At 49.8% G+C, this 23,374-nt stretch overlaps 1 protein-coding gene across 3 annotated transcripts in view; it reads right to left on the reverse strand.

The window, feature by feature from the left end:
* Positions 1-23,374, reverse strand: part of LOC147097089 (bromodomain adjacent to zinc finger domain protein 2A-like) — a 145,209-nt gene that overhangs the window by 83,575 nt on the left and 38,260 nt on the right. The window contains exons 1-2 of one of the 3 annotated variants that reach the window (XM_085972905.1): positions 14,357-14,494; positions 8,582-9,172 (exon numbers count right to left, since the gene is read on the reverse strand). In XM_085972905.1, coding sequence (XP_085829031.1) covers positions 8,582-9,172; positions 14,357-14,492 — 727 coding nt within the window. In that variant the 5' untranslated portion in view covers positions 14,493-14,494. Of the gene's footprint in view, positions 1-8,581; positions 9,173-14,356; positions 14,495-23,374 lie in introns of those variants that run through there. The other 2 variants (XM_085972903.1, XM_085972904.1) reach the window with 2 other exon arrangements.

Genomic DNA, 23,374 nt, shown 5'->3' on the forward strand with positions numbered 1-23,374 from the left:
TGATACCTGGGATGGCAGGAATGACGTATGAGGAGAGATTGGGTCGATTGGGCTTGTACTCGCTGGAGTTTAGAAGAATGAGAGGGGATCTCATTGAAACTTATAAAATTCTGGCAGGATTGGACAGACTAGATGCAGGAAGGATGTTCCCGATGGCGGGGGAGTCCAGAACCAGGGGTCATAGTCTAAGGATAAGGGGTAGGCCTTTTAGGACAGAAATGAGGAATTATTTCTTCACCCAGAGAGTGGTGAACCTGTGGAATTCTCTACCACAGAAGGCAGTAGAGGCCAATTCATTAAATATATTCAAGAAGGAGTTGGATATATTTCTTAAGGCTAAAGGGATCAAGGGATATGGGGAGAAAGCAGGGACCGGGTACTGAACTTGGATGATCAGCCATGATCGCATTGAATGGCGGAGCAGGCTAGAGGGGCCAAATGGCCTACTCCTGCTCCTATCTTCTATGTTTCTAAACGTGGTGGACAAACACGCACTATACATATCGGTTTTATTATATTATTTAGAGACACTAACAATCTCCTATTATGTTACTCCTGGCAAATCAGATTGTAAGGCCAGGCGTATTGTACCTTGGAATGTACTACTGTATATACTATTCTGCTAAAGTGGAACTGTTTCCTGTTAAGGCCACAAAGTCTCACTCCTGTTAAGTAAGCATAGGGTGAGGTCATAGAGTTATACAGCACAGAAAGAAGCCCTTCGGCCCATCGCGTCCGTGCCGGCCATCAAGCCCTGTCTATTCTAATCCCATTTTCCAGCACTTGGTCCGTAGCCTTGTATGCTATGGCGCTTCAAGTGCTCATCTAAATGCTTCTTGAATGTTGAGGGTTCCTGCCTCTACCACCCTTTCAGGCAGTGAGTTCCAGATTCCAACCACCCTCTGGGTGAAAAAGTTCTTCCTCAAATCCCCTCTAAACCTCCTGCCCCTTACCTTGAAACTATGCCCCCTGGTTATTGACCCCTCTACTAAGGGGAAAAGTTCCTTTCTATCTACCCTATCTATGCCCCTCATAATTTTGTACACCTCAATCAGATCCCCCCTCAGCCTTCTCTGCTCTAAGGAAAACAACCCCAGCCTGTCCAGTCTCTATTCATAGCTGAAGCTCTCCAGCCCAGGTAACATCCTGGTGAGTCTCCTCTACATCCTTCCTATAGTATGGCGACCAGAACTGCACACAGTATTTTAGCTGTGGCCTAACTAGCGTTTTGTACAGCTCCATCATAACCTCCCTGCTCTTATATTCTATGCCTCGGCTAATGAAGGCAAGTATCCCATATGCCTTTTTAACCACCTTATCTACCTGTCCTGCTGCCTTCAGGGATCTATGTACATGCACACCAAGGTCCCTCTGATCCTCTGTCCTTCCTAGGGTCCTACCATTCATTGTGTATTCCCTTGCCTTGTTAGTCCTCCCAAAATGCATCACCTCACACTTTTCAGGGTTAAATTCCATTTGCCACTGTTCTGCCCATCTGACCAACCCATCTATATCGTCCTGTAGCCCGAGGCTTCCCTCCTCGCTATTTACCACTCCACCAATTTTCGTGTCATCTGCGAACTTACTGATCATGCTTCCTGCATTCATATCTAAATCATTAATGTACACTACAAACAGCAAAGGACCCAGCACCGATCCCCGCGGTACACCACTGGACACAGGCTTCCAGTCACAAAAACAACCTTCGACCATCACCCTCTGCCTCCTGCCACTAAGCCAATTTTGGATCCAATGTGCCAAATTGCCCTGGCTCCCATGGGCTCTTACCTTCTTGACCAGTCTCCCATGCGGGACTTTGTCAAAAGCCTTACTGAAGTCCATGTAGACTACATCAACTGCACTACCCTCATCCACACACCTAGTCATCCCCTCGAAAAATTCAATCATATTGGTTAGACATGATCTCCCCCTGACAAAGCCATGCTGACTATCCTTGATTAATCCTTCATTCAGAGTTTAATTGCTTGGGGAGGGAACTTTGAAGATTGGGATAACGTCAGCTTGAGGCTGCTGCTCAGAAGGACACAGCATTTTTAGAGGGTTTTGCATCTGTAACAAGTGCGATGTCTGTAGGTGTAGACACACTTGTTATTAATACTTTAATTAATACACAGATATAACATTTGGCATGTTACCGAGTAGAACGTCCCTATATTTATTATATAATAACACAAGTGCTATTTATATATAAACTTTCCCATCTTCCATGCCCTACCGAGCCTCATGACTATCCCTGACCTTGAGTGCATCCTCTTCCGATCACTTACTGCCAGGCCCAGCCCACCCAGCTGCAGCTCAACTTAAGCATGCACGTAGAAAGTTTAGGATTCCCTCTCTTGGCTTGCTGCCTTTTGTTTCAGCATGAGTAACTAATGTGTGAAAGAATGATCCCAGGTCACACATCCCATTGATCAGAAACTTAACTGGACCAGCCACATGAATACTGTGGCAACAAGAGCAGGTCAGAGGCTGGGTATTCTGCAGGTCAGAGGCTGGGTATTCTGCAGGTCAGAGGCTGGGTATTCTGCAGGTCAGAGGCTGGGTATTCTGCAGGTCAGAGGCTGGGTATTCTGCAGCGAGTGTCTCACCTCCTGACTCCACAAAGCCTTTCCACCATCTACAAGGCACAAGTAAGGCGTATGATGGAATACTCTCCACTTGCCTGGATGAGTGCAGCTCCAACAATAGAAGCTCAACACCATCCAGGACAAAGCAGCCCGTTTAATTGGCACCCCATCCACCACTTTAAACATTCACTCCCTCCACCACCGGCACACCGTGGCTGCAGTGTGTACCATCTACAAGAAGCACTGCAGCAACTCGCCAAGGCTTCTTCAACAGCACCTCCCAAACCCGCGACCTCTTCCACCTAGAAGGACAAGGGCAGCAGGCGCCTGGGAACACCACCACCTCCAAGTTCCCCTCCAAGTCACACACCATCCTGACTTGGAAATATATCACTGATCCTTCATCGTCACTGGGTCAAAATCCTGGAACTCCCTCCCTAACAGCACTGTGGGAGTACCTTCACCACACGGACTGCAGGTGTTCAAGAAGGCGGCTCACCACCACCTTCTCAAAGGCAATTAGGGATGGGCAGTAAATGCTGGCCTTGCCAGCAACGCCCACATCCCAGGAACGAATTTAAAAAAAATCCACACCGCGTGTTCCTGGGTCTCACACCCACTTGAGTCACTGCACCAAGCCCACGCCAGCTATTTTATAGTGCTCACCTAACCAATGCGGTTTGTTTTCCAACATGTATTTATTCATTATCATTTATTTTGTGGTTGCTGTTATTTTTCTCTTCCAAAAAACATATGCTGTCCTCAAAATGGGTTGCAGTAAAAGTCCTCGGCAAAACCACCTTCAGCTGCTTGATCGTCCCTCCATCATAAAGTCAGGAGTGGGGCTGTTCATTGATAATTCCAATATTCAGCTCCATTCACAGCTCCTTCAACAATGAAGCAGCTCATGCCAGCCTACAGCAGAATGTGGAAAGCATCTAGGCCTGTGCTGACAAGTGGCAGGTGACACTCACACCACTTAAGTGCCAGGTAATGACCATCATGAACAAGAGAAAGCCCAGCTATCTAGAATCATAGAATCGTACAAACTTACGGCACAGAAGGAGGCCATTCGGCCCATCGTGTCTGTGCCGGCCGACAAAGAGCTCTCCAGCCTAATCCCACTTTCCAGCTCTTGGTCAGTAGCCCTGTAGGTTACGGCACTTCAAGTGCATATCCAAGTACTTTTTAAATGTGATGAGGGTTTCTGCCTCTACCACCTTTTCAGGCAGTGAGTTCCAGACCCCCACCACCCTCTGGGTGAAAAAAATTCTCCTCAACTCCCCTCTAATCCTTCTACCAATTACTTTAAATCTGTGTCCCCTGGTTAGTGACCTCTCTGCTAAGGAAAATAGGTCTTCCTATCCACTCTATCTAGACCCCTCATAATTTTATACACCTCAATTAAGTCTCCCTTCAACCTCCTCTGTTCCAAAGAAAACAACCCCAGCCTATCCACTCTTTCCTCCTAGCTAAAATTCTCCAGTCCTGGCAACATCCTCGTAAATCTCCTCTGCACCCCCTCGAGTGCAATCACATCTTTCCTGTAATCTCCCCGACTTTCAATGGTACCACTATCGTTGAGACCCCACCATCAACATCTTGGGACTCAGCATTGTTGATGATAATGATAAAAAGGTGTTTTAGTCCCCTACCAAAATGTGTTCTATATCTCAAAAACAAAGCTTGAGGTGCATGTACCAGGATTTTGTAATGACTGACAGTTAAAACTGGCCAGTCACAGGCCACCACGTAACTTCTTGCTTGCAAGCCCTGCCCCTGACAACTTTGACTGAGCATAATGTGGCAGCCTTAAGTGCATTCTTAAAGTTCTAGTGCATGTAGAGAGCGTTTGGAGTGTTGTAATCCGCTATCTAGGTGAGCCTTGACTACTTCAATACTGAAGACAACGCAAGCTTTAGAAATGCTGCAGAACTCAAGTCCCAGGCCTCACAGAGAGAGGGAGACCTGCTTGAGAGTAAATGATTGGAACCACTTCTAAATTACAATGGATAACTTTAAAAATAATTCTAATAAAACACAACTTATGCATAATGTAGTTGGGACTAGGTGAAAACCAATATGGCTGCTGAAAGGCAATGGCGAAAATCTTGAGGAATTGGATTGGTTTTGTGGTGGTTGCCAATTGGTGATTGGCAGCTTTTGTAAATAAAAGCGGGTTTTGATTTGATTTTCATCAATGGAATTTTTGAGCCAAACAAATCAACTGGCACGGTTAAAAAAAGGAAATCATGATTCTGCTTTGCCATGTAGACACTTGGGGCTGGATTTTATGAATGGAGGCGTGTTGGAGGCGGGACTGCTGCTTGCCCGGTTTCAGTCCCGCCTCCATCAGCTTCTGGCCAACCAGCAGGATCTTCCCCTGATTGACCTTGTTAAGCCCGCCCAGCGGGCTCAGCAGGCCAATTAGGGGGAAGTCACTGACAGAGCACGTCAACGTACGACGCGTCATCTGTCAAGAACTTTTGAAAGAAGAAATGTCATCGTTTGACAGCTCTGTGAAGCTGTCAAACACTGACATTCTGTGCAGTTTGATGAGTTCTTGTGTTCAGGACTCATCAAACCTTTCAACTTTGCAGAAATCAGCTGGCTGTTGTATCGGAGGATCCAACAGCCAGTCTGTGATCTCTACAATGGCGATGTCGGGGACTACGGCTCCACAGCGGCTGAAGGCTGTAGGCAGAAACAAAGGTAAATGAACATTTTCTAACACTTTACACTCACCTCACATACTTACCACTCCACACTTGCACCCATCACTCACCTCTACATCGCACTTTCAGACCCCTCTGACCCCCGCAGACCTCCTACCCGCCTCCTACACCCTGGCGGGGTTCCCAGAGGTCGGGAAGCCCGCACTTCAGGATGAAAAATGGGGATAATCCCATTTCTGTCTGTTAACTACCTGTTAATAGGCAATTAATAGGCTTTAATCCATTCCCGCCTCCAAGGAGACGGGACCCGGGGCGGGACAGCTTCCCGCTTCTTGGCAAGAGGGCACGGAGGCGGGTTGGGGGCGGGTTTGCCACCCGCCCCCAAATTCTGCAACTTTCCCGGCAATCCCGCCTCCTTGGGACTGGTAAAATCCAGCCCTTGAATTGTGAGACATTTTTGAACGTGTTGGACTCTGCAATATTTTGAACTGTAGTAGCAGAGTTCTCACTGTGCTATTTACAGTAGGGCCAAGATTATGCTATAAGGACTGGAGCATTAAATGTAACACACAATGGGCCAGAACTTCGGGTCCCCACGGGTGAGTACGCGCTGGGTACTCACGCGTCGGCCCAACGAAAGTGCCGGTTTCGTACATGCACTGCGCATGCGCGGGAAACCGGAACTTCCGTTCCCTTAAAGGAAGGGGTTCACAGGTCGAACACGCGCGCCGGAGAGGCAGCGCGTACGCCTGGAACTTCCAGGTTTTTTTTTAAAACAGGTTTCTCCGGGAGGGTAAATCTCCAGCAGCTACGCTTTTAAAAAGCAGTCGCAAGGCCTGCTTTTAACAAGGTAAGTGGTGAATTAAGTAAAATTAAAACATTTTTTCCACAGGTTTATTATTTTTAAATACTTTAAAGAAAGGGAAGTTTATTTTTAGCCCCGTTAAAAACTGTAATTAATTTTTTCAAAAAGATAAATTATTGTTTAAAAGTTATTTTATGTAATTTATAGTTATTTTAAAAATGGGATTTAAAAAAAATGTATTTGAAGTTTTAGTTATGTTTTGGGGCTGAACTATATTCATAGATTTGACAGGTCTTCCTGTCAAATCTGAATAGAGAATCCCTGCTACCATTGGCTCTCCATGGCCCACGTGATCCCAGGGGACGCTTCGAACTAACTGCGCCCCTGGGATACGCAAGCACTGCGCGCCGGCACTTGGAGCAGGCCCAGGATCGGAATCCCACGCGGGCCCACAGCTCAACGGCCGGCGTGCTAGGTAAGTGCAGGTCGGGGCTTGCACCCGTGGGAAGCCTCCGACCCGAATTTCTGGCCCAATGTATTATTCGGTTGCTGAAGTGCAGCTATGTGTAGCTTAGTACACCCCTACAAGTTCAAAAAATGTATTTTCTGTACCAGCCTCAGGTCAATTAAAGGGTAAATGCTCTCAGAGATCATAATAAATAAGAACAGGAGTCGGCCATTCGGCCCCTCGAGCCTGCTCTGCCATTCAATAAGATCATGGCTGATCATCGACCTCAACCCCACTTTCCTGCACGATCCCCATATCACTTGGTTCCACTACAGTCCAAAAATCTATCAATCTCTGTCTTGAATATACTCAAGCTCTCTGCGGTAGAGAATTCCAAAGATTCACAACCCTTTGAGTGAAAAAATCTCTCCTCGGTCCCAAATGGCCGATTAGATCAACTAGAGGTTAAACTAGCTTTCTTCTTACACTTTGTTTTTAAATAAAGTGTGACACAGAAATTTGGATGTCAGTGTGACATGTGAAGTGTTAAGGACAGGTCTTAAAACATATATACGCTGGCAAGTCGCAATGGCACTACTTGTGGGAAGTTAAAGGGTGTTGTCTTTTACAAGGACAAGATTATACCAGGTAAAACACAATGGGGGAAAAATTGGGTGAGTAGCGCCACCTGTTAGCACCTAAAGAGGCAGTCAGTGGCTGTAGCGCCACTGGCTGCGCCTCCCGCGATATTCAGCAGGGGGGCTAATGGTGGCGTTAGCCTTTTGCGCTGCGCCGCCACCAATGACGTCATCAGTGTGCGCAGCGCCCCATTCGTGCCCCGATCGCAATATTTGGTAGCGAACGCCGCTGTAGCGCCGTTCGCTATCCGCGCCCGGTTCACGGGGCCTTGCTGCACCGGCAGAGGCGCAAGTTAAGGTGGAGGTGCGGGGCGGCCTCCTGGTCCCCCCCCCCGACTGTTTCCCGAGAGCCCGGCACTTCTCCTTGGTGCCGGGCTCTTTTGCCGGCGATCGGGGCTCGCGCTGTTGCAGGCCCCTCCCCCTTAACAGTGGGAGGAAGGCCTGCAGTACCGCAACGTGCCGTGCCGCAGCGTGTGGCGCTGCGGCACGTAGCGCTGCGAAATTCACTTTCAGCGCCCTAAGAGGGACGCGGAGCGCCTCGAGCCGTGCCCAGTCTCCCTCTAGGGGCACTTCAACTGAATTTGCGGCGATCGCGGCGCAAATTCCAGCGCCCAGGCGAACCTTGCGCCGCTTGGGCGCCTCAGGCCAATTTCTAGGCCAATATATTATCCTTCTGCTAAAGTGTAGGTGTGCCTTTAAGATTACAAAGTCTAATTGCTGTTAATGAAAACACTGGGTAGGGTCATAGCAAGGTCAGCTAAGAAGCTGCAGACATTCTGGGTCTAGCATTTTGCTTCCGGGCGAGTTTTGCGTGTGTCTTTATACTTTCCTTTGAAGTGTGACACAGACGTTTGAGTATGGAACCTGAAGTGAGACAGAGAAGTGAAACGTGTGTGAAATGTTTAAGCTTTCAGAATTAAATTGGTTTGTGTGTTTGGGGCAAAATGCTCAGGAGAGATGTGGAAAAATAAAATATTGTACTAACTCCAAAATTCTATTCGTGCTCTTGGTTTACAATTTCTGGTATCTATCTGTAAAGAATAATTGTTCTTGAATTCTAACAAAATAAAGCACAGGGGGTGGTATAGCACCCTTCTGTATCTCTCAATGACTGGCTAGCTGTCTCCGACATATGAACCACAGTGGACGTGGGTCAAAAATTGGGCGCGAATTCTCAACGCACCTCATTTTCCAAGCAGGCACTCTCCAGGCATGAGCAGGCCTCATTTAAATGGCTAAAATATCAAAGCACATCATCAAAAACTCCTGCTCGCCTATATGGCTTAGTGCATTTACCAACCAAGACAACTGAGAGCTGATCAGGTAGATATAGTTATGAAGGGGTTAACTCTGGTTTAGCTCCCAGCTGTCTTTTAATTATGTCAAGTAATTTTTTTCCGCTGCTCTTCAGTCCATATAAACTGTACCTGACTCTTTATCCTGCATCTCCACGACTTCTTCATAATCTTTGCTGCAGAAGAGGTCCAGGTCAGCATCTTCTAGGTCTACTATGTCCGGCTGAGAGTTACAATGTTCATACTGGTGATCATAGGGATATGTGAAGGACTGAACCTCTTCAGACATAGTCCTAGTGAGCTCATGGTTTGGGGAGAAAGATGATGTTTCTTGGACCATATCAAAATGAATTTTCTGAGGAGAACATAAGCCGTAGGGATCAAAATCCAAACCAGTGGAATTGTGAGTCCTCTCATCGCACAGCTTCAGATTTTTGGGCATTGTAGAAGGCTCAATTGGGACTTCTTTGATAGCAGCTTCAAAAGGACCATTTGACTGATGTTGTCCTTGAGAAGGCAGCTGGGAGAGCATCACCTTTTCTTTGAGTTTCTCTACACTTGTAGACTGGTACTGTCCGCAGTCCCAGAAAAAGTCATACCCGCTCATTGAGTTGGGGTGAGAGTCTCTCACCTCGAGGGACGGCGGCGCTGGAGCAAAGGCCTCTGACGTACTGGCTCCTGAGTCAAGGGTTACACCGTTAATGTTCAGTTCACCGTTCATAGCTAGAGCACACAGAAAGAAAAAGTGTTTTATATAAATCCATATTTAGATGTAACATCTCTAACTTGCCAATAGACAGCGCCAATGTATCACAATACTATAATACATGATACAGTGTACCCTGGTTTTAATCCCAGTTACCAGAATGTCTTTTTTTGTCAATAGCTGAATACAGTCACTCAATTTTCAACTCCTGACCTATTCAAATACAGGAGCTGATTTAGGTCAAAAAAATAATTGGTTCACTTTTGCTCATGACATCATGGGCACAGATCCCAGAATGAATTTGGATCACAAGAGTTTACACTTGATCAGAATTCCCTTCATATCTCTATGACTTCTACCAACAACAACAATTTCTAGTTGTATAGCAGATTTAACGTAGAAAAAAGTCCCAAGGAGCTTCATAGAGGCATAATCAGAGAAAACTGGATGCCGAGCCAAAGGAGATATTAGAAGGGCTGAGCAAAATCTTGGTCAAAGAGATGGGTTTTAAGGAGAGTCGGAGAGGGAGGTAGAGAGGCGGAGACAATTCCAGAGTGTGAGGCGTAGGCGCTTGAAGGCACAGCCACCAATGGTAGGCCGAAGAAAAGAAGGAAGGGTGCATAAGAGGGCAGAGTCAGAGGAATAGAAAGTTCGGGGGGGGGGGGGGGGGTGGTGGGAGGTGGTGGTGCTGTCGGACTGGAGAAGGTTACAGAGATAGGGAACAGCAAGGCCATGAATGGATTTGAACACGAGGATGAAAATTTGGAATCTGGAACTTGACAGCATGCCTGTGGATGATGTTGCCGAGGGGCAGGATGTAGATGAGGGGGAAGCCAAGAGCAGAACCTTGGGGGATTCTGGAGGTAACAGTACGGAAGTAGGAAGAGAAGCCATTGCTGGAGATTCTCTGGCTACGATTGGATAGGTAAGAGTGCAACCAGGCAAGGGCAGTCCCACAGAGCTGGACAACGGAGGAGAGGTGTTGGCAGAGGACGGTGTGGTCGTCTGTGTCAAAGGCTGCAGAGTGTCAAAAGAGGACGAGAAAGATGGCATTGGTAACATTTCTTAGGGCCAGTTCAGTGCTGTGGCAGGAGTGGAAACCGGACTGGAGAGATTCAAACATGGAGCTGTGAGAAAGATGGGCACGGATTTGGGAGGCGATATCACAGAAACCCCACAGTGCAGATAGAGGCCATTTCGGCCCATCGAGCCTGCACCGACACATATCCCACCCGATCCCCGTAATCCCTACACCAACACATATCCCACTCTATCCCCGTAACCCCACGTATTTAATCCCCCTAACTCTAAGGGTCAATTTATCATAGCCAATCAACCTAACCCGCACATCTTTGGACTGTGGGAGGAAACCGGAGCACCCGGAGGAAACCCACGCAAACACGGGGAGAATGTGCAAACTTCACACAGACAGTCGCCCGAGGCCGGATTCGAACCCGGGTCCCTGGTGCTGTGAGGCAACAGTGCTAACCACTATGCCACCGTGTCACCATATGTTCAAGAACTTGAGAGGAAAGAGAGGTTGAAGATGGGGCGGTAGTTTGCAAGGACAGCGGATGGTCAGCAGTTTAGTGGGAATGGGGTCAAGCGACAATAATACAATTGCAGCAATCTCAGAGCACTGTAATGCATCATTACAATGATCAATACCATGCTCACCAGACAAGCTTTTAAAAAACTGCTATTCTCACATCATGATCACAGCAGCACATCACTCAGTGACTCGCTTTTCCAACTTAAACCATTGCACGTTTATCTGCTCTCGGTGACGGTTCTTAAAGGGACACCATTTCACAAACTTCCCTCATTTGTTTGCCAACGGTGATGTAAACTATGTGGTCAAACATTATCTCGTCACTTGCACAAACCAGGATGAGAATCAACCATTGCTCTTCTTGGAAAAGGTGACTAACAGTGCAACGTCCCACCTGCCCTGCGCTCCCATCAACAGGAACCACAGGATGCCCAAATCTGCTGAAAATGTGATTGTAGAAACTTGTATGCAATGTCAACATTTACCGCAACATTTCTCTCGAGTTTTTGCCATGGGTGGGGGGAGCAGGAGGGAGAACCAGGGATCTCAATCGGGTGGTCTTTGTCAGTCTTGCTCGGGGGGGGGGGGGGGGGGGGAATTGTAGAACGGGCCAGATCAAGGTGGGCATGCCCGTTGAGTGAGGGGAGTGGTGCCTCACAAGATTTACCCTTATATTATACCATACCACAGGTTAGGGGGATACACACCATCCAGCACATTTGCACAGCAAGACTTTTACTCAAAACACACCTGTAAAATACGGAAGCGGCTTATAAAATCGGCCCAATTTACACACTGAATCTGACATCGTTCATCTCCCACTGCATTGCCCCAATAATGAATGGCACCCCAAAGGCACCAGCGTGACATTCCCCAGTCCCCCACGCCATGAATCCCGGCTCTCTCGGGGGAAATTTTCATTCCCTTCTGCCGATGCAAACCAGCCAGGACAGGAGTTAACTTCCAAGCGGTAATCTTGCTGCTCGTCTCCTGCCCCGCGGCCATTTTAACGCCGATGTTTCCACGGGCGATTGAGACGCCCGCCTGACTCGGGAGGGAGCCTCGTGACTAAATGTATATCGGGGTACTATGATGTCATTCGGACCCGAAGCAATTTTAGCGGCCCGCTCAGAACAACCTTGCCGACACCTGGCGGAGGTCCTGTCAGCTAAGTTTAAAACTTATCTTTGTGGGGTCAGGAGGTGCAGGAGTGCTTCTCCGTGCCCCACAAAGGTGGTTTGGGCCACTGCCGCCTCAGGCCCCCACCACCCCCCGACCATCTACCTAACAAAACCCTCCTGAACCCACTGTCCGGCGACTTACCTGACTGGTGGCCTGGTTTTGACAGGCCGCGTGCTGCCGAGCTGCCTGTGGACCCCCGTTTATGATGTGGATTGTTAATCAGGCCCGGCCTCCCACTGCAGCTCCTGGGCGGGGCAGTTTTCCATCCGGGAGTTAAAATTCCCCCTTCTGAGTGAGCGCGCCAATTTAGTGCCAAACTCGGGGCCAGCTTTCGACTGTGGGTCCAGGTTGAGACTCCCCCACAAACCCATTTTATTTAGACCCCTATAGCTGGGAGAGAAGACTTTCTTCCCATCAATCTGGGCAGATTCAAACTCACCCACTGCACCATCAAAGCCCTCACCCTTAAGCTGCCTTCACCAAAATTGAGCATCTACACACCCTCGCCATCAAGATAGCAAAAAGCCTCCAATTAACTCAACAACAGCGACGACACTCCAAAAGCACTTCATCGGCTGTAAAGGGCTTTGGGACGTCCGGTGGTCGTGAAAGGCGCTGTGCAAATGCAAGTCTGTCTTTTTTTCTTTCAAAAGGCAGCCGGGACAGTGAAATTACCCTGCAGCACCCTGGGCCAGGGAGGATGAACATCAGCCAGGGTTCCCACTCCTGATTGGTACCCAGTAGGTGTGTGTTGGCTTGGGTGTTAGTGTATGTGCACATGCGACAAGGCATCAAGGGGCTGCCGGTGTCCATGGAACTGTACCTCAGCATCAGTCAGCACCTTCAGGACAGGAGGGGAGAAAAATGAAAAGGACAAAAAGGACAGGAAGGAAGGAAAGACTTGCATTTCTATAGCGCCTTTCACGACCACCGGACATCCCAAAGCACTTTACAGCCAATGAAGTACTTTTTGAAGTGTAGTCACTGTTGTAATATAGGAAACGTGGCAGCCAATTTGCGCACAGCAAGCTCCCACAAACAGCAATGTGATAATGACCGGATAATCTGTTTTTTTTAGTGATGTCGATTGAGGGATAAATATTGGCCAGAACACCGGGGAGAACTCCCCTGCTCTTCTACAAAATAGTGCCATGGGATCTTTTACATCCACCTGAGAGAGCAGGCAGGGCCTCGGTTTAACATCTCATCCGAAAGACTGCCCCTCCAACAGTGCGGCGCTCCCTCTGTACTGCCCCTCCGACAGTGCGGCGCTCCCTCAGTACTGCCCCTCCGACAGTGCAGCGCTCCCTCAGTACTGCCCCTCCGACAGTGCGGCGCTCCCTCAGTACTGCCCCTCCGACAGTGCGGCGCTTCCTCAGTACTGCCCCTCCGACAGTGCGGCGCTCCCTCAGCACTGCCCCTCCGACAGTGCGGCGCTCCCTCTGTACTGCCCCTCCGACAGTGCGGCGCTCCCTCAGTACTGCCCCTCCGACAGTGCAGCGCTCCCTCAGTACTGCCCCTCCGACAGTGCGGCGCTCCCTCAGTACTGCCCCTCCGACAGTGCGGCGCTTCCTCAGTACTGCCCCTCCGACAGTGCGGCGCTCCCTCAGCACTGCCCCTCCGACAGTGCGGCGCTCCCTCAGTACCGCCCCTCCGACAGTGCAGCAGTCCCTCAGTACTGCCCCTCCGACAGTGCGGCGCTCCCTCAGTACTGCCTCTCCGACAGTGCGGTGCTCCCTCAGTACTGCCCCTCCGACAGTGCGGCTCTCCCTTAGTACTGCCCCTCCGACAGTGCGGCGCTCCCTCAGTACTGTCCCTCCGACAGTGCAGCAGTCCCTCAGTACTGCCCCTCCGACAGTGCGGCGCTCCCTCAGTACTGACCCTCCGACAGTGCGGCGCTCCCTCAGTACCGCCCCTCCGACAGTGCGGCGCTCCCTCAGTACTGCTCCTCCGACAGTGCGGCGCTCCCTCAGTACTGCCCCTCCGACAGTGCGGCGCTCCCTCAGTACTGCCCCTCCGACAGTGCGGCGCTCCCTCAGTACTGCCCCTCCGATAGTGCGGCGCTCCCTCAGCACCGCACTGGAGTGTCAGCCTAGATTTTTGTGCTCAAGTCCCTGGAGTGAGACTTGAACCCACGACCTTCTGACTCAGAGGCAAGGGTGCTGCCCACTGAGCCACGGCTGACACATAAAACAAATAAAACTATTGATTGAAGTTAACCTTTAGCAGTAAAACTAATAATGTGCGGGTGTTGACTCAGATTTTCTGCTTTAATAATCACATAAAGACTGATGGAAGGATTGGAATGAGCAACTTAATGAGGAGCTATCATTTGACAGAGCTAGGGGGTGTGGGGGGCGTGGTGCGGTGAAGGACAATCTTTGTTCCAGCCCACTCTCTACAGTAGCTGCGCACCAGTGTTATACAGAGCATAGATGACATATTCCAGCCCAGGCTCTGCCCTTACCTCTGCCTAGCTGTGCCGAGCTCATTGTGATCCCATTAGTGTGCAAGCTATCTTCCTGATAAGATGAAGACTTAAGGACTGAGGCAGCAGGAGTCGACATGCGGCAGGCAAAATGGAGCTGATCATTGACCTCCATATCTGGAAATTTAAAAAAGACAAAATGGAGATATAATAGCAAAATACTGCGGATGCTGGAAATCTGAAATAACAACAGAAAATCCTGGAAATACTCAGCAAGCCAGGCAGCATCCGTGGAGAGAGAAACAGAGTTAACGTTTCAGGTCTGGGACCCTTCATCAGAACTGGAAAAAGCTGGAGATGGAACAGATATTAAGCAGGTGCAGAGACGGGGGGGGGGGCGGTGGGGGGAGGAAGGAATTGAAAGAACATGCTGTGAAAATGTTGCAAATGGGAATGGCAAAATCATACTGCATGAAAAATGGGAGCAGGGATTATTATCTGACATTGTTGAACTCTATGTTGAGTCCGGCAGGCTGTAAAGTGCCCAATCGAAAGATGAGGTGCTGTTCCTCGAGCTTACGTTGAGCTTCATTGGAACAGTGCAACAGGCCGAGGACAGAGAGATCAGAGTGGGAGTGAAGCGGAGAATTAAAGTGACAGGTGACCGGAAGCTCAGGGTCACCCTTACGGACTGAACAGAGGTGTTCCGCAAAGCGGTCGCCCAATCTGCGTTTGGTCTCCCCAATGTAGAGGAGACCGCACCGTGAGCAGTGAATACAGTATACTAGATTGCAAGAAGTACAAGTAAATTGCTGTTTCACCTGGAAGGGGTGTTTGGGGCCCTGGACAGTGGGAAGGGGGAGGTATAAGGGCATGTGTTGCATCTCCTGCGCTTGCACGGGACGGTGCCGGGTGAAGGAGAAGGGCTGTTGGGGGTGATTGAGGAGTGGACCAGGGTGTCGCGGAGGGAGCGGTCCCTTCGGAATGCTGAAAGGGGAGAAACATAGAACATAGAAGATTCGGCCCCTCGAGCCTGCCCCGCCATTCAATGAGATCATGGCTGATCATCCAAATTCAGTACCCTGTCCCTGGCTTCTCCCCATATCCCTTGATGCCTTTAGCCTTAAGAAATATATCCAACTCCTTCTTGAATATATTTAATGAACTGGCCTCCACCACCCTCCGTGGCAGAGAATTCCACAGGTTCACCACTCTCTGGGTAAAGAAATTCCTCCTCATCTCAGTCCTAAATGGCTTACCCCTTAAGCTTAGACTGTGACCCCTGGTTCTGGACTCCCCGGCCATCGGGAACATCCTTCCTGCATCTAGTCTGTCCAGGCCTGACAGAATTTTATAGGTTTCGATGAGATCGCCTCTCAATCTTCTAAACTCCAGTGAGTATAAGCCCAATTGACACAATCTCTCCTCATACGTCATTCCTGCCATCCCAGGTATCAGCCTGGTGAATCTTCGCTGCACTCCTTCCATGGCAAGTACGTCCTTCCTCAGGTAAGGCGACCAAAACTGCACACAATACTCAAGGTGCGGTCTCACCAAGGCCCTGAACAACTGTAGCAAGACATCCTTGTTCCTGTACTCGAACCCTCTTCCTTCGAAGGCCAAAGTACCATTTGCCTTCTTAACCACCTGCATGCTTACCTTCAACGACTGGTGCACAAGGACCCCCAGGTCTCTTTGCACTTACCCTTCTCCCAATCTATTGCCATTCAAATAATAATCTGCCTTCCTGTTTTTGCCACCAAAATGGATAACCTCACATTTATCCACATTATAGTGCATTTGCCATGTTTCTGCCCAATCACCCAACCTGTCCAAATCGTACTGGAGTTTCACGACATCCTCCTCACAGCATACCCTCCCACCCAGCTGTGTGTCGTCTGCAGATTTGGAGATATTACATCCAATTCCCTCGTCCAGATCATTAATGTATATTGTGAACAGCTGGGGTCCTAGGACCGATACTTGCGGTACCCCACTAGTCACTGCCTGCCACTCGGAAAATGACCCGTTTATTCCAACTCTTTGCTTTCTGTCTGCCAACCAGTTCTCTATCCAAGTCAAGTCAAGGGAGGTGACGCAATAAAGACTCGCTACACACTTGGTTGTACATAAAGCAAGGCTTTAATCGACTTGTAACAAAACATGGAGGTCTAGTTAATAGTCACTAGCTTCCTGTTTCCAGATTGTCTCTGGCCAAGGTGGGCCCATGCCCGAGTATTTATACTCCTCGGACGGCGCCCTCAGCTGGCCGTTCAGTAGTACTTCCCGAGTTACTTCTTGTAGAAGTTGCGATTTATGACATTCTTCCTCCCTAAAAGGTTTGGAAGTCCAGTCTTCCTTTAACGGACTAGGCGGAGCAAAAATAGCCGTAGTCGTTTAGCTTTCTGCTCGTGACCGGAAGGCACGTCTCCCCGGACCGTGTCCTGGTCCCTGGGTCGCTTGGCCCGTACCGGTAAGTCGGTAGAGTCCGCGTCGTCTTGATCGTCCTGTGGAGGCCTGGGAATATCATGACTCCGGGTGCAGGTCCCCACAGGCGCAGAGCTGGCCTCATCCTGGGTCGTAGCCGGAGATTGTCCGGCGTCCTGATTTCGGGTGGCCATCCTACGGGGAGCGTTCGGCTCCGAGTTGATCCGGTAGCACTGCCGGCAGATCCCTCGATGTCCCAGGTAGGGCGTCATCTTCATAGGGGTGCGGAGTGTTGACATCATCGTCGTGGGATCCTTCATCATTCGGGCCCATGTGACCGGTTGGGCAGGGAGCCAGATCTCTGAGCGAGACGGTGGACTCCCGGCCATCGGGGTACCGCAAGTGCGCATACGTGGGGTTTACCTCCATTAACTCCACCTCGTCAACGAGAGGGTCGTTCTTGGCAGACCGGACGAACCTCCGGAGTAGCACAGGGCCTGGAGCCACCAACCATGACGGTAGAGATGTCCTGTGTGTAGAGCGACGCCGGAACTTGAAGAATCGCTCAGGAGGTGTGACATTAGTGGACGTGGAGAGAAGAGACCTGATAGAGTGTAACACGTCGGGGAGCACAGTTTCCCACTGCTGGTCTGGTAGGTTGCGTGACCTCAGTGCCAGACGGACAGCGTTCCAGATGATGGCATTGTATCGTTCAACCTGTCCATTGCCGATTGGGTGATATGGTGTCGTCTTACTCGAGGCGATTCCGCGTTGGGAGAGGTAACTTTTAAGTTCACTCGACATAAAGGAGGGACCCCGATCCGTGTGGATAAAATTGGCCGTCCCGCAGAGGGAAAAGACCTGATCGAGGCATTTAATTACCGTAGAAGTAAGCATATTAGGACAGGGGGAAGGCAAAAGGAAAGCGTGAATACTCGTCTACCATCGTAAGTAGGTAGGTGTTCCGCGTCGACGAAGACAATGGCTCTTTAAAGTCTATGCTGAGCCTCTGCATAGGCTGATGGGCGGAAGAATTGTGGTTTCAATTCTGCACAAATCCTACAGGAGGAGCATGTTTTCTTTACGTCCCCCGTTGAGGATGGTAGATTTTTGGAGCGCACAAAGTGCAACATACGGGTAACGCCAGGATGGCATAAGTCCATATGCAGATCCGCCAGAGTCGATGTTGACATTGAAGAGCAAAATGCCCGTGTGAAGGTATCTGGGGCCACATTCTGTTTGCCGGGTCGGTAACGGATAGTATATCCAAAGGCGGCCAGCTCCATCCTCCAGAATTGAATTTTATTATTTTTGATTTTTGTACACTTCCAGTTATCCAACATGAAGGCCACGGAGCGCTGGTCAGTTATGAGCGTGAAATGACGCCGAGCAAGAAAATGACTCCATTGGCCTACAGCCTTGATGGTGGGGGGGGGGGGGGGGTAATGGAGCTCGCTACCCTGTAAGGTTCTGGATAGGAATACCACGAGCCAACCACCTTGATTCAAGGTAGCCGAGATCGCCACCTCCGATGCATCGCATTCGACCACAAAAGGAAGGTTTTCGTCAATGGAGCGAAGCGTGGCTTTCTCCAGCTGTCGTTTGAGGAGGTTGAAGGCAGAAATAGCCGTTGCTTCTAATGGAAAAGACTTCGCATGAAGCAGGGGCTGTATTTTATCGGAGAAGTGAGGTATCCACTTTGCGTAATAAGCAAACATGCCAAGTGCCCGACGAAGAGAGCCGAGATTTGTAGGGGGAGGGAGCTCCTGAAGTGGACGAAGTCGCTCTGGGTCCGGTTTAATAACACCATTGCCCACCCAGTAGCCGAGAATGTTCACTGATGGCACCGATTTCACCGATTTGGATTCGTTTAACGTTAAGTGGCGACGACGGAGAACGTCAAAAATTCTCTGAAGATTGGCGTCATGCTCCTTTTGATCATGGCCGACAATAGTGATATTGTCTAAATACGGAAAGGTATCCGTCAAGTTCTCTTGCCGGACTAAGCCATCCATTGCCCGTTGGAAGACGGCCACCCCATTGGTGACCCCAAATGGAAGGCGACGAAACTGATAAAGCCAACCATTGGCCTCAAAGGCCGTATACTTTTTGTCAGAGTCTTTCAGCGGTACCGGATGGTACGCGCTCTTTAAATCGAAGGTTGAAAATACCTTGTATTTGGCAAGGTTGTTGACCATGTCATCTATGCGTGGTAGCGGGTAGGCATCCAGATCGGTATATTGATTAATAGTCTGCGAATAATCAATACACAGACGTTTCTTATGTTGTTTTAAAGGGTTTTTCACAATGACGACTTGAGCCCACCAGGGGGATGAACACGGCTCGATAATAACGTCAGCTAAAAGGTGAGCGATTTCTGCCTCGATAAATGCTCGGTCGTCTTGGCTAAAGCGCCGCGATTTGGTGGCTATGGGTTTACAGCGGGGGAGAGATTGGCAAACAGGGAGGGCTCACCGAGTAAGGCCGCCGAGAGCGCACAAAACGGCACCTTAGAAATGGTAAGCTCCAGCTTCGACCCTCCAAACTCAAAAGTGAGTCTTTTGTGCTGCTTCTGGAAGTCCTGTCCCAGAAGCACATCGCTACATAAGTTTTCGAGTACTCTGAGCCGGGTGGAGGGATACGTGCGACCATTGAGGATGAGGTTGACAAGACAGAAGCCAGAAGAATTGGTGGTCAGAGTCGTCAGAGCCATTGCAATCTCCCTGTCCGAGTGATAAATGCGCAGTTTTAACCTGCTGACAGCCCGCTTACTAATGAAGCTGTCAGAGCTGCAGGAGTCGATTAGCGCGCTTAGAGTGTGCCCATTTACTGAAACCTTCATGGCTGCATGGGACAAACTTTGGGGAAAAACAGCTGTGATGGGAGGAGGGGTAATTTTTCCTTCGGCAGCTGTAGCCTTAGCAGTGGTTCTTGGGGGAGGAGCAGCTCCGTAGATAGCAGCGGTGAAGCTAACAGGAGCTCTCGACCGGTATACTTTAGAGGAGCGGCCTTTCTTGTTAGCAGAGGCCCGTGACTGGCATACCTTGGAAAAGTGTCCTTTCTTGCTGCAATGATTGCAGGTCGCATTACAAGCCGGGCAAAATATTCTGTAATGGAACGTACCTCCACAAAAGAAACACTTTCTTCCTGATTGCCAGGATGCTGCTAGGGCGGGGTCGTCATCAGCAAAGGCCTCTAGGGTAGGGTCGTCGTCCGTTAGAGTAGAGTCATCATCAGCGGGGGCATCCGCCCGAGACCTATCGAAAGACTTATTAAGGGTGATAGCCGCCGCCCGTGCACGTGGTGGGAGATAAGTGTCTGCATTCTTCTTGGCCAAGTCCAGGGAACACGCCTGGTCATAAGCAGCCCATAAATTGAGGGTTTTATTTTCCAGCAGGCGCGGACGTATAAAAGGGGACGCAATCCCATTGATAAAGGAATCGCGGATTAGTTCCTCTTGATACTCAGCTGTAACCGCTTTAAGGTTACAATCTTTGCCGAGCCTGCGAAGTTTCTGGAGGAATTCATCGAGTGATTCCCCAGGCTGCTGCCGAGTTGTGGCCAGTAGGTGTCGAGCAAAGATTTCATTCGGGGACTTGACATATAGCTGCTGTAAAATTTCGATAGCAGCGTCGTAGTCTATACAGTCCTCAATATAATCATACACATGAGGGGATACGTAGTTAATAAGCATTCGTAACTTATTAGAGGCACCCGCCCCACATTCTTCAAGAAAGTTGCTAAAGGTACGAAACCAATGCTTCCATACCTTCGCTGCCGCAGGTGCATTCAGGTCCAGGTCGAGACGAGCGGGCCCAAGGAGTTTTTCCATGATGGATCAGTTTCTTGCCCAGGTCCCTTTCTGCAGTTCGAGTTGCAGCTGGTTGTTCCGAATCACCCAAGGCATGGAGACGACAACAAGTCGATTAAATTGACGTCATAAAGACTCACGACGCACTTGGTTGTACATAAAGCAAGGCTTCAATCGACTTGTAACAAAACATGGAGGTCTAGTTAGTAGTCACTAGCTTCCTGTTTCCAGATTGTCTCTGGCCAAGGTGGGCCCACGCCCGAGTATTTATACTCCTCGGACGGCACCCTCAGCTGGCCATTCAGTAGTACTTCCTGAGTTACTTCTTGTAGAAGTTGCAATTTATAACAGGTGGTGAGGGGAAGATGTGTTTGGTGGTGGGATCACGTTGGAGGTGGCGGAAATGGCGGAGGATGATCCGTTGAATGTGGAGGCTGGTGGGGTGAAAGGTGAGGACAAGGGGAACCCTATCGTGGTTCTGGGAGGGAGGGGAAGGGGCGAGAGCAGAAGTGCGGGAAATAGAACGGACACGGTCAAGGGTCGTGTCAACCACAGTAGAGGGGAATCCTCGGTTGAGGAAAAAGGAAGACATGTCGGAAGCACTGGTATGGAAGGTGGCATCGTCAGAACAGACGCGGCGGAGACGGAGAAACTGGGAGAATGGAATAGAGTCCTTACAGGAAGCGGGGTGGGAGGAAGTGTAGTCCAGGTAGCTGTGGGAGTCGGTGGGCTTGTAGTGGATGTTTGTCGAAAGCCGATCGCCAGAAATGGAGACGGAGAAGTCAAGGAAGGGAAGGGAAGAGTCGGAGATGGACCATGTGAAGGTGCATTCCGAAGGGACCGCTCCCTCCGCGACACCCTGGTCCACTCCTCAATCACCCCCAACAGCCCTTCTCCTTCACCTGGCACCTTCCCGTGCAAGCGCAGGAGATGCAACACATGCCCTTTTACCTCCTCCCTTCCCACTGTCCAGGGCCCCAAACACCCCTTCCAGGTGAAACAGCGATTTACTTGTACTTCTTGCAATTTAATATACTGTATTCGCTGCTCACGATGTGGTCTCCTCTACATTGGGGAGACCAAACTCAGATTGGGCGACCGCTTTGCGGAACGCCTCCGTTCAGTCCGTAAGGGTGACCCTGAGCTTCCGGTCGCCTGTCACTTTAATTCTCCGCTTCACTCCCACTCTGATCTCTCTGTCCTCGGCCTCTTACATTGTTCCAATGAAGCTCAACGTAAGCTCGAGGAACAGCACCTCATCTTTCGATTAGGCACTTTACAGCCTGCCGGACTCAACATAGAGTTCAACCATTTCAGATAATAATCCCTGCCCCCATTTTTCATGCAGTATGATTTTGCCATTCCCATTTGCAACATTTTCACCGCATGTCCTTTCAATTCCTTCCTCCCCCCCCTGTCTCTGCACCTGCTTAATATCCGTTACATTTCCAGCTCTTTCCAGTTCTGATGAAGGGTCCCAGACCTGAAACGCTAACTCTGTTTCTCTCTCCACGGATGCTGCCTGGCCTGCTGAGTATTTCCAGCATTTTCGGTAGACAAAATGGAGACTTCAGGCGTATCTGTACCGCAACGCGCATTTCGGAGTAACAAAGCGCAAAAGAAGAACCTGCCAGTCACACGTCCCCTTCCTGTCACATGATACTACCTCACTAAAAGTAGGGCAGCATGAATGGAGCGGAGTCTGGGAGATTCCATGAAAGTCATCAATGGATCTTAGTGCTTTACAATCATTTCAGGAGCCATTGCTAAATTTCATGAAGTTTCTGTAACTGCAAGAAACCAATGCCATGACCATCTTTCCTACGAATACGAGAACACCAATAAACAGCAGTGTGGTATCTGGGGGCTTTCGAGTAAAATGCCTCTTATCTTCTCCTTCCAGACTATGCAGTGTGGCCAAGAGATTAGGTGGGGCACCCTGCCAACAAACGGGCCAGACCAAAATGTGGCTCTCCCTCTGATTTTTGCCTCCCTCCCTGTCTGGGGAGCACCTAGAAGGAACCCACTCAACACACACCCCACACCCAACCTCTAAAACATTGACTTTCACGGTGCGTTCAATTGCGGTGGTGAAGGCATTTAGTCTGAAGAGCCTTCACGGAAAGCACACGCCTCCTAAACGCTGACCACTTTGGTTGGTGCACACATCTGGTGGCCGGTGTGGCCACTGGAATTTCAGCACAGGGTGGCTGATATTTTTGTGCCCACTTGAAACAGTGGCAAAAAAAACACCCAGCAGTACAGCTGGAGATTCTGTCCTTCAGAATCGGGTGATGCCTGGGGGGGAGAGGGTTTTGACCAACACCAGGGGGCAGTCCTGGTGGTTGGAGATCTGACTGTGGGGGTGGGAGTCATTTGAGGTGATGAATTCAGAGTATCACACGAGGAGTGGATCATCCACTGGAACGTATTGGGTTAACTGGGACTTTTCCTGTAGTGTTTTGTACCTGTACACCAAATAAACCCAGTGACAATACTGGACTGTTGGTCCTTCTTCACCACTGTTAAGGGCACATTTGAACTATTCAGGGAGAGTCCAATGCCCAAGGCAGTTAGATCTCCCTCCTGGAGCTGCACGATCTGACTGTTACAATTCGTCATCTGGTGAAGCCTGTCGGTTGAGGCCGAGATTTTAACTGCAGTCTCTCAAGTAGGACTCCAGCATCGCAGCTACCAAGCAGCACCCCCACCCCACCCCCCCCCGCCTCGGTGCTGTCCAAAACCCTGGCAGTGACGTAAACCAGACCCATCCCTGGGGGACATCTCACACCAGTGTCAATTCAGTGCCATAAAACAGG

Source organism: Somniosus microcephalus, chromosome 33 (genome assembly GCF_052327205.1).
Source record: "Somniosus microcephalus isolate GS21.2 chromosome 33, FLI_Smic_1.0, whole genome shotgun sequence".
NCBI classification, from domain to species: domain Eukaryota; kingdom Metazoa; phylum Chordata; class Chondrichthyes; order Squaliformes; family Somniosidae; genus Somniosus; species Somniosus microcephalus.